General features: G+C 36.7%; 1 protein-coding gene across 8 annotated transcripts in view; it reads right to left on the reverse strand.

Moving 5' to 3' along the window:
* Positions 1-12,355, reverse strand: part of Ecpas (Ecm29 proteasome adaptor and scaffold) — a 133,492-nt gene that overhangs the window by 62,169 nt on the left and 58,968 nt on the right. For all 8 annotated transcript variants that reach the window (XM_076564279.1, XM_076564276.1, XM_076564280.1 and 5 more), the window contains 5 exons: positions 5,837-5,922; positions 5,325-5,403; positions 3,212-3,261; positions 2,079-2,145; positions 1,865-1,987 (listed from right to left, as the gene is read on the reverse strand). In XM_076564279.1, the coding sequence (XP_076420394.1) occupies positions 1,865-1,987; positions 2,079-2,145; positions 3,212-3,261; positions 5,325-5,403; positions 5,837-5,922 (405 nt within the window). The remainder of the gene's footprint in view (positions 1-1,864; positions 1,988-2,078; positions 2,146-3,211; positions 3,262-5,324; positions 5,404-5,836; positions 5,923-12,355) is intronic.

Genomic DNA, 12,355 nt, shown 5'->3' on the forward strand with positions numbered 1-12,355 from the left:
ACACAAGTGAAATTCAGATGTTTTGCAAGAAATAGAATCTGACCTTACTTACTATACTTTTGCAACAAAAATACATCTTTCTCAAGTTTGTTCTGAAGTTAATAATGACTTGAGAGCAGAAACTCAACTATGCAACTATACTCCCTTAATTTAGATTAATAACTTATGAAATTGACCAGTTTGAGAATTTACCGATGCTGAAGATTTACTTTTATGTACCTTCCCCCAATATATTCCTCTAGTCACAAACCTAAGTGAAATATGTGAGAAAATAAGAAATATATGCCTTATTCTTCTGGAATTCATGCTATTTACATTCCCTGAGCTACAAAAAGAATATTAAAGGCTAGTTTAAATTATGTAATTTAACCTAAGGTTTGGTTGCATTAAAAGTAGTCTATGAAAACAAAATAAATTATCTTTGGCTTGGTAATACTGCTACATGTTTTCATTTATGTGAGGAGAATCAGTATCTACAAGGCATTCCACATCCATCACTTTTGCTCATAAGGTTATCTAGAAAAATTTCAAGTGTACTATTCTAATGAACTTCCAGATAGGTCTAAGTCATTCCTTATAAGATCATTAATCACATAAAAAAGACCCCAGGAGCATTTGAAATCAGGAATCTAAATGTATATAATGGTACAATTTGCTCTTCATATTTCAATAGACACCAGATGCTTTTGTGAACCTCTAAGAATTCCATCACATGACTATATCATGTCAGCCTAATTTAAGAAAAACACATTTGTTAATCTCACCAGTATTTTTGCATAATTACCTTTCCCAAACTCCTCTATTTCTAGAAATGGAGGACAAAGAACTAATTAAGGCAAATATTCAATGTTTTATTATTTATTACATGTTTTATATATATGCATATATATATATACATGTGCTTGTAGATTATATATATGCCTGTAGATATTCTAAATTCTCCTACAGATATTCCTATGAAAAGCAAAAGGTGAAGGAAGACCATGTATGATGGACTGGCTTTCTTCCTACAGACTCACTTTGACAAACATGGCTTGTCTTTCTTTCAGCATTTGTCTAACAGTGATAACCATAGAACTCTACTCCAATGGACTGCAATGGTCAGCTAGGAGCTATAAAAACAAGCACTTCCAGCTTAGAAGATGAAGCATTAAGAATAGGTGTCCTACACAGAAGCTTAAATATAAGCATCAGTGTGCATAGTTCAACCCAAAACCACATTTCCAACATAAAGAATTAAAATTGATCATAAGTCATAAATGTAAACCAGTAAATATACCCCTTAATAATCAAAGTTTTACAGAGAAAAGAAATTCAAATTTCCTTCTAAAAACTATACAATATGGCAATAAAGGTATGGATCAGTAGAAGAATATGTGCCTGAGTAAGACCCTGGGTTCAATCCTCAGAATTATAAAATAATCATTTAAAAAGTAATGTTGTCATATGCAGCAACATGGATGGGACGAGAAGGCAAGTGAAGCAGGCACAGAAAGACAACGCCACACAATCTCACTTCCTAGCTCTTAGACTCCTATGGAGGCTTTCTAAGACACTTTTCCAAAAAAGGTGATCTCAGAATTTGAGAGTGGAACAGTGGTTACCAGATATGGATAAAGAAAGGTAGGTCTACAGGTACCAAATGAGTTAGATACAAAAAAATAAGTTCCGGTGTCCCAAAAAAAAAAAAAAAAGCCAGAAAAGGGACTTTTAGTTTATCCTGATTTGAATAGTATATAATTATACACACATACTGAAAAATTGTACTCCTTAAATATGTACAATCTATACTTATAAACTTTAAAAAATTTAATGCAAAATGTATATAGTACTAGCCATTGCCACTCACATAGCTGGGGCCTACCTTTATTAAATATGAAGCTACAAGTGCCTCCATTAAAGTTCTCTGTGCTCCTTCTAAGGTACTATACGCTCCAACCATCATAGATAATGCTTCCTGAATGGCAAGTCGAGTCTCAGGCTCTTCCTGTAAAGACAGTAAAAATGGTATTCCCTCCCAGCTGACTTCCAGGAAAGTATCCATGCAGAAGTGTAAACTTAACAGTATGTTTCCCTACCTTACACAGGGCTTCGAAAAGCTGTTGCACAAGAGCTATATCCTTAGTGAATAAATGGGGCATTCGGCTATAAGAGAATGTAAGAACATCATTATCACAAATTTCTATGAGATGAAAAGGGGTAGAAAATGAAAACTATATACAAACATTCCTCAGCTCAAATTTTTACAACACTGAATACAATGTCACTATCATTAGGTTACTTTCTCCAGGAGCCAAATACTTTTTAAAGTGATTATTTTTCAATTATATAAATAATCCTTCATTAACACACACACACACACACACACACACACACACACGCACGCACGCACGCACGCACGCACACACGCACACGCACACATATTTCCGGGTATTCCTTCTATAACATTCCACGCACTCTGTTAACATTCCAGACTTTAACATGAAGGAAAGAGATACTAAATTGTAATTTGAATGGAAATCTGCCATAATAAGAGGCCTTTCTACTTCTTGCTACTATAAAAAGGGATAGTTTGTAACAACCCTGTGCTTGTAAGCTGATCTAGAGTCACTTTCTTCTGAACTCTGAAGTTTTTTTTTCTTCACATCAGAGAAGAGCAACTACATATAGACTATGTTTGGTACCAAAGCAACACAATGGGACCACTGAAAACATTTCATCTCTTTTTTTTTTCCTTCAGTTTAAAATGAAAGAAGATGATACCAGAAAAAATTGGAATGATGAAATCATCTTGAACAGAGGGAAACATATATCTTTAAAAACAGGATCATTCATACTCATAAGTAATATCAGATGAGATTATAAGGTTTAGTGATAAGAAGCAACAGGAACACTTAAGGTTAACTTAATGTCTATAGTATAATTCATTATACAACCATAATGGTAACCTCTTTTGACACAATTCAGTTTAAAACCTAATTTCAAGATTGCATTTAATATGGTAATGTATTTTCAAAGGCAAACTTAAATGACTACTATCTTTTGTAAAAAGAGGACATTTCTAAACAGCCTGTTGCCATAAAATACATTTCCTGTCAGAATCATAGTAAATTATTCTCCATCTATTGTTAATGCCAGATAAATTTTTCTCAATTTTCAACAGGTATTTTTCACAGAAAAAATTTAAAAAGATAGAAAAAACATTACTCACCTGGAGAGTTTTCCAACAGCTGAATATGCCATTGACAACAGTTTAGGGTCCTTAAAATTAAAAAAGGAATAAAAATCAGACAAAAAAAATACAATAAACAGCAAATGCTTTTGCCACCATCACATGTATTATTTTACTTTTCACTCATGCTATCTTACATAATAATGCCACAACAATAAAATGTCCAAACTCAGAACAAAAGAAAATACAAACAAAACCTTCTTTAACTCACTTCAAAATACAGTGGTCACACATGAAAGATTTCTTTTATCTGGCACTAACTTTAGGGTGTTTTCAATACCAAGTATCCTGAAAACACCAAAATTAATCTTCAATACACTTGGGCTTATTGGGAAATTATCCCTGCTCTGAGAGACATATTCCCTCCCCAACAGAACTGTAATAAGCATAAGTACAATTTTCTAAATACCAGTAATAAAGTGGCTTCTTTTCATTTCTTACACCATAACAAATTAAGTAGGTAAGAGTATTATAGAAAACAGTGGTCTCCACCCAAAATATAGATAGAGCTTTAGAGTTTCACAAAAACTGAGAGTCGACATTACTTAGAACACAGCAAAACTTCTGTAAGATAAACTTTGTCCATTTAACTTAGAGTTCAGCCTCCAACATCTGAACAGCCAACTCTAGTGACACATCTGTTGGGAAGGTATGCAAATGACACCTGGAAGTCAGATTAGGTACTGTGTTTTATCTGGACTGGGCCAGTCATGTCAAACCTACTGACACAGAAACATGATGTCACCTAAACTTTGCAATCGAATTGTAAGAAGGGAGTGGGGGTAGGAAGGGAAGAAGGGCTGATACCACACACAGAAATAAAAACACACAAAAAATGTTTTAAGTAAATTCATGATTTTGGGTTGCGCTGCATTCAAACCTAACTTAGGCTACGGTGTTGGACGCACCTAAAACCTATTTTGAAATATACAGTTTTTCTCCAAAAGTCCAAAAGCATTTTATTTCTACCAACTACTCTAAAGCATCTGATGATCACATAATCTATGCCATAAAATAATGTTAAAAAAATTATTAAACCTTAAAGGAAAAAAATGGCCAGGCAGGGGTGGCGCACACCTTTAATCTTAGCACTCCAGAGGCAGAGGCATGCTAATTTCTTAGTTTTAGGCCAGCCAGCCTGGTCTACAAGCAAGTTCCAAGACAGCCGGGGCTACACAGAGAAACCTTGTCTCAAAAACAAAATAAATACAAATTTTATTATACTTTAAAAACCAGGTAAGCATTATTCAATGGAAGAAAAAAACCTAGGTTCCAAGTGTATAACAAATCAATAGTATTCACCTGTAATATCTAATGTGCCCTGCCTATATTAAACCACTTTGTGTGTTAACTCATTTCATTTCAGAACAATACAATAAGGTAATTTATCCACTTTTTCTGACAAGAAGGGTCCAAATAACTTGAGTAGTTTATCAAAGAACAGACCTAGGATACAAATTCAACCCTAACTTCAGATACTGTTCTCCCTGTACTACTGCAAAGATGAACTCATGTTTAACAAAGCCTGAAAAATTCAATGCTAGCAAGACTTAATACTTTACCTATTCTGTTTAGCATATTCTCAAGAAATATGAGATAATGAGAAAATATAGCAAAGAAAACCAGACTTTGAAAATCTACAATCCAAGAAATTCTGATAACACTTATTTTACAGAATCAAAAATTTACTGAATGTGTATTTGATAAAATTATAAATTAGCAAAATCTGAGCCCCCTAAAAATTAATACTATTTCCCAGTACAAGTCAACTCCAAATAATTCCAGATACAAATACAACATAAAATTAATTTAATTTCAATTTTACATAGGACGGACAAGTAGCATAAAATGTATTTGCTTTTGCACATAGCTTAAAGAAGTGATGACAGCCTTAAAGATGTTATCGGTTTTAACAATTATTTCCTTAAAAGGAAAAAATTGGCAACAGTATATGAAAATGTCACCATTTCAAATAAAAATGTTAACAAACAAAGGTCAATACCAAACATTAACTATACTAATAGGTGGACCTGGGAGACTTATTACAATAAATATTTTATAAATATTAAAATTTAAAAGACAAGTCACTTACCTCTTTATATTCATTTATTAGCTTAGTGAGACCATTCAAAAGCATAGGACCTAGTGGCTTAATCTTGATTTCTGGGCAGCTTTAAAAACAAAAATAAAAATCAAGATATCCTTTCAGATGGTCTCTTAAAATATTAGCAACAAATAAAAACTGAAACTCTCTAGAGAAATGACTCAGCAGTCAATGCTTGTACTGCTCTTCTGGAGAACCCTAGTTTAGTTCTCAATACCTGTATTGGGCAACATACAAACTACAAGCTACGCCAGCTCCAGAAGATTCAATGATTTCTTCTGTACCCTGCAGGAACCATCACACACATGAACAGACTCACACAGACACACCCATATATGCGTAATTTTTAAAATACTAAAAATAAATCTTAAAGAATGGAATCTCTCTAAGATAAACAAACATGATTGCTTTTTAGGAAAGAAGGAAGAAAACTACCTAAAACTTGATTATTCTAAAAAAAATGAATAATTAATTAGTTAAAAAAATAAAATAAAACTTACGTTATACAAATGTGATGTACAAATTGCAGGGACAATGTTCTTAACTTTGAATTTGTATTTGTACCAAAAAGTCCATCATACACCACCTATATAAAACAAACAAAATCAAAGACACCAATTAACAAATAACAATATGGCATTTTTCAAATAGTAGTCAAGATTCAACAACAGACCTCTGCACTACACCATACTCTTCAAAATTAATACAACTTTTATAATGACAAACACTAGCTGGCCAGGGATGGTAACATATGCCTATAATCCCAGTACTTGGGAGGCAAAGGCGGGTGGAGCTCTGTGAGTTTGAGGCCAACCTGGTCTACAAAGCGAGTTCCAGGACAGCCAGGGCCACACAAAGAAACTCTGTCTCAAAACACCAAAAACACAAAACAAAACAAAAACAAAAACCGGTAACTGACCAATTTTAAAAGCTACCACATCATTTATATATACAACAATGATAATAATATAAATTAGGAATTTATAAAGTTTTTTAAGTTTCAGAATACTTAGCCAGGATTACTTGTAGAATATACCTCCATTTACTACCACCAAAAGAAAATTAAGCCAAGGCTGAGAGATAAAATCCCATGTGCTAACAGACAGAAAAGCACATTATTGGAGGCCAAAGAACAAGTCACTGGAGTGAGTTCTCTATTCTACTCACTCCAGTGATTTGTAGATTTCAGGGATTAAACTCAAGTTCTCAGATGTAGTAGCAAGCACCTTTATCTGCTGAGCCATCCTACTGATGCAATGTTTTTTTGGTTTTTGTTTTGCTTTTTAACAAATTTTAATAACGCCTTCCTCATAGCAACATTGTGAAGACTAAAATAATAGATGAAGTTTAGAATACAGAGGCTGGTACTCTTTTGTTATGTTCACAGTAAATGGTGAGAGGTTAGGAGTTTTTTCCTCTCTTGCCATCATTTTTCCCACATCTTGTACTCCAACAAAAGACTGTAGCTCCTTAAATACAGTTTTCATGGCTCGGTCTCACTCGTGATGCTGCTTCTACCCAGCAGACTCCCTTTCCCTTTAAGCCTAGTGAACATCTCCACATGTTCTGTTGTTCACTAAAGCACACCACTGTATCTGAAGTGTTCCAGATCCCACCTCTTTCCACTGAGCACACACTCCCTTGTGCTTCCACCATCTGGTGGGCACAGGCTTCTACTGCAGTATCTTTCCAGTCTATGGCTTGATGTTTGTGTGTCCATTACATTCCTCTAGATGAATTCTCCATGTCTGGTATAAAGTAGGCACCGTAACATTATAATAATTTCACACCTGTTCTGTTTCCATAAACAGGAAAAAATGCCACAGATAATCTCTGCTATCAAGTCTCCAAGCACCATTTCTCAGATAGGGTTCTGATCATTCTGATTAAGACAGTACACACGTAAGCAGCTGTCTGAAGTTTTAAACCAAATATTCATATATCCCATAAGGTTTAGACATTATTTCTAATAATTTTGTGTTTTGAAATTAAGTCCAGCTTCAAAACTCATTGCCCATCTTCCCTAAGTATTCTTTTCCTTATATTCCTATTTTGTCTTAGTCAGGGTTTCTATTGCTATAATGAAACACTATGACCAAAAAGCAAGTTGGAGAGGAAAGGGTTTATTTGGCTTACATTTCTGTATTGCTGTTCATGACCAAAGGAGGTCAGGATAGGAACGCACACAGGGTAGGACCCTGGTGGCAGAAGCTGACGCAGAGGCAATGAAGGGTGCTGCTTACTACTGGCTTGCTTCACCTGGCTTGCTCAGCCTGCTTTCTTATGGAACCCAGGACAACTAGCCCAGAGATGGCATCACCCACCATGGGCTGGGCCCTCCCACATTGATCACTAATTGATAAAATGCCTTACAGCTGTTTCTCATGGAGGCATTTCCTCAACTGAGGCTCTTTCTTCTCTGATGACTCCAGCTTGTGTCAAATTGACACACAAAACCAGGCAGTATACATTTCTAATGACGGGATTACCATCCTACTAAACAGTTTATCCTGCCTTTCTTGTCCCCCATCAGCCAGTCCTTGGAGCTGCTATTCAGATGCTCTTCTTCCCTGATATATTTTTGAGTAGATATATACGCCACTTCTGTTCTAAACAGGAAAAAAGAACCAACAATTCCTTATATATCATATGTAGGCCATAAATCTTATTCTTTTCATTTTCAGCATCCAGTCAATCTTTTTGTACTATTATTTTGCCCTAAGACATCAGCTTAATGATTCTTAAAATACCATAGTCAAAAATAATCTAGCACTGGATTGTATTTTGTCCTGTCTCATTTTTTAATATTTTATATTTGTTTATTGGGCAAGGGCATTCCATGGCATGTATGTGGAAGATCAGAGGACAACTTAGTGTCAGGTCTCTCCTTCCACCATGTGGATTCCAGGCTCAGCAAGCACCTTTATACACTGTGACACCTTGCCAGCCTGTTTCATTTTTAATGTGAAGAATTTTTATTATAAACTCACTAAGATTATGACTACCATATCTGATACCAATGCTTTAAAATACCTCTTGTAGAAGTAGAATAGTAGCAATTATAAAACCAGATACTCAGTGCTAACTAATAAACCCACAGTTATTGTTAAAATACTGGCAGTAGCTTTAGGAACAGTATAAACATTTGGAGGGAGGCATTAAGAATAATCTTTCTAATCAATATGGCAGTTTCTCAGAAAAGTGGGAATCAATCTACCTCAAGACACAACTATACTACTCTTGAGCATATATTCAAAGGATGTTCCATCATACCACAACAAGGATACTTGCTTAACTATATTCATAGCAGTTTTATTCATAATAGCCAGAAACTGGAAACAACCCAGATGTCCTTCAACTGAAGGATATTTACACAATGGAGTATTACTCAGCTGTTAAAAACAATGACATTGGGCAGGAGAGATGGCTCCGAGGTTAAGAGCACTGACTGCTCTTCTAAAGGACCCTGGTTCAATTCCCAGCACCCACATGGTAGCTCACAACTATCTGTAACTCCAGTTCCAGGGGATCTGACACCCTCACACAGACATACATGCAGGCAAAACACTAATGTTCATAAAATAAATTTAATTTTTTTTTTATAAATGACATCATGAAATTTGTAGGCAAATGCATGGAACTAGAAAAAAATCATCCTCAGTGAGGTTACCCAGACCCAGGAAGACAAGCATGGTATGTACTCACTTATAAGTGGACATTAGCTGTCAAGTATAGGATAATCAACCTACAATCCACAGCCCCAGAGATGCTAGATAGCAAAGAGGGGTTGGGGGGGGTTGAATGGATCTCCCTGGGAAGGGGAAACAGAATAGATTTCACAGATGGACTGTGGACAGGTGAGGACAGGAACAGGAGGGGTCAGGTGAGGGAGATAAAGGGGAGATTACTGGAAGAGACGACTGGAAAAGTACGGGGGACCGCATTTCAGAGTGAGGTAGAAACCTAGTGCAAAGGAAATTCCCAGAAATCTATAAGGATGACCCCAGCTAAGACTCCTAGCAACAGGAGATTCATAGCCTGAACTGGCCATTTCCTATAACCAGGCAAGACTTCCAACGAAGGGACTGAGAAACCAACCCAGGCCCATAACCTTAAACCTACATTCTGCCCTGCCTGCAGATGTGCTGGGGTAAAGATCACACAGCAATTGTGGGAGTGGCCAACCAATGAATGATACATATGCCACAAGAGGAAGCTCATCCCTGACACTGCCTGGAGTACCAGAACCCAGAGGCTAGATGGTCCAGAAACCTAGGCTAGAACCAAACATGACTGGCAATATATATACTAAAAAATGTAATTATGTCTAACCATATTCTGCTATACTCAGGGATTGGAGCCTGGCCCAGGTGTCATCAGAGAGGCTTCATTCAGCAACTGATGGAAACATGTCAAGACCTGTTGTATGGTATTTTGTTTGTGTTCTGACAAAACTTGCCTGGAGATCAGAAGGCGGAGCTAGCCACTAGTTAACCATAGAGGCTAAGCAGTGGTGGCACACACCTTTAATCCCAGCACATGAAAGGAGGAAGCAGGAAGATCAGGAGTTCAAGGCCAACCAGTCTACAAGAGAAACAGTGCCAGTAGAGGCTGACACCTTTAATCCCAGCAGAAGGGAGGTGGATACAGGAATATAAAACAGGTGGAGACAGAATCAGCCTAATCAGTCTGAGGATTTGTAGAGATAGGATCTCAGCATTCGGTCTGAGATTTCATAGAGGTAAGCACTCTCTGGTGACTGGCTGTTCTGCTTCTCTGGTCTTTCAGCTTTTACCCTAATATCTGATTCCAGGTTTTTCTTAAGACTAATTAGATTCATGCTTCAAAGACCCATAGGTAAACATTAGGAGGAGCTCAGAGAATCCCAAGGAAGAGAGGAGGAAGGATTGTAGGACCTAGTGGTGTCAAGGGTACCACAAGAAAACCACAGAATCAACTAACCTGGGCTCATAGGGGTTCACAGAGACTGAACTGACAACCAGGGAGCCTGCATGGGACTGACCTAGGCCCTCTGCATATGTTACACTTGTATAGATTGATCTTCTTGTGGGACTCCTAACAGTGGGAGCAGGGACTATCTCTGACTCTTTTGCCAGCTTTTGGAACCTATTCCTCATACTAGATTGCCTTGCCCAGCCTTAATACAAAAAGAGGTGCCTAATCTTAGTACAACTTAATATGCCTTGATTGGTTGGTATCCATTGGAGGCCTGCCCTTTTCTGAAAAGAAACAGAGCACAAGTGAATGTCAGGGGGCAGGAGGGAGATGGTGGGAAGGAACTGGGAGGAGAGGAGGGAGAGGAAATTGCAGTCAGGATGTAAAGATGAGATGTGGGTGGGGTTTTGTTATTCAATGGATTATGAATGTCTGTCATTGTTTAGTGGGGGTTGGTTACAAGTTGTTATTGGTCATAATCAGAAAAAAAGGTAAACAAAAGAGTTGAATTTAAAGATCTCTTTCTAAAGGAAAAAAGAGGGGTATAATATAGGAATGATAGGGGAAAAAGGTGGATTATTGAATCTACTTTAATTCAAGAAACAACTATTAATCTTAAAGTATTCTACATTGGTATGAATTTTGATTTACTGATACAAATTTAAAGTTAATTTTGTTATACTGTATGCATATTTCTACTCTTGCTTAGGATATTGTGTTTCTGCAGGTCATTTAAAAATGTAATGTATAGGGTGGGTGGTGGTGGCTTGCGCCTTTAATCCCAGCACTCGGGAGGCAGAGGCAGGCAGATCTCTGTGAGTTGGAGGCCAGCCTGGGCTACAGAGTGAGATCCAGGAAAGGCTCAAAGCTACACAGAGAAACCCTTTCTTAAAAACAAAAAAAAACAAAACAAAAAAAAAGTAATGTAAAATTAAGAAATACAGATTAATAGTCAAACTTAGAGTCATGTTAAGTATGTTTTCAATGTCATACACAAATGTATTTAGACAGACACATATCTTCAAAAACTTCAAAGACCTACAGAATATGGCATTTAATATGTTTAATAACCTAAGGTTTTCTTGACAGTGAGACAGATCTGCTCTTGACAGCACCAATGTACTTCAAAAGAGGATAATGTGTATTGAAGAAACTCTGTATGGATTTTGTTTTCTTCATAGCAAAAGCTAGTCATTTGGGCAAAGAAACTGCCCTTTTCTCAATTGCTAACAATATACTGTCCAAACTGGACCAGAAGGATGCAAAAAAAAAAAAAAAGAAAAAGAAAAAGAAAAAAAAAAAGTGATGCCAAACTTTGTCGTTGTTTTTGTTTTTCAAGACAGGGTTTCTCTGTGTAGCTTTGCACCTTTTCCTGGAACTCGTTTTGTAGACCAGGCTGGCCTCAAACTCACAAGAGATCTGCCTGCCTCTGCCTCCCGAGTGCTGGGATTAAAGGCAAGTGCCACCACCACCCGGCCAAACTTTGTCAAAACAAGGTAGGGCAGTCCTTCAAAATTCCCTGCTTCTCAAAAATGTCTGTCAGATATACTAGGCCTATAGGCTAAAGATGCATGCCCTAACATTAGAAAAGAACTTTGGGTGACTATCCAGGCAACCAGCTTTTTCTGTCATCTCTTAGTTCTGGAAGTCACTTGCTTTGCACTTCCTGTTTACTCGGGTAATACTATATCCTTCTCAGGTCCTTCATGGGGTTGAAGACTAGATAGTTAGTTATAGTCCTCCATAATCATGGTGGAAAGTAAATCAGGTATGAAACTCTGAACTCTACAGGGGAAGACAGCTGATAGATTATTTTCTCTATTTTGTCAAATACAAATGTAACTGTAATTCTTACTTGATAACTCTTTTTGTTGTATATTATTTTAGTACGTTAAAGTTAAAACCTTCAGGGGTTGGGTATTTAGCTCATTGGTAGAGCGATTGCCTAGCAAGCTCAAGGCCCTGGGTTCAGTCCTCAGCTCAAAACAAACAAACAAACAAACAAACAAACAAAAAAACCTTCCTTTTTTATTAGACAAAAAGGGGGAAATTCCTTTACACTG

Source organism: Peromyscus maniculatus, chromosome 2 (genome assembly GCF_049852395.1).
Source record: "Peromyscus maniculatus bairdii isolate BWxNUB_F1_BW_parent chromosome 2, HU_Pman_BW_mat_3.1, whole genome shotgun sequence".
Taxonomy (NCBI): Eukaryota; Metazoa; Chordata; class Mammalia; order Rodentia; family Cricetidae; genus Peromyscus; species Peromyscus maniculatus.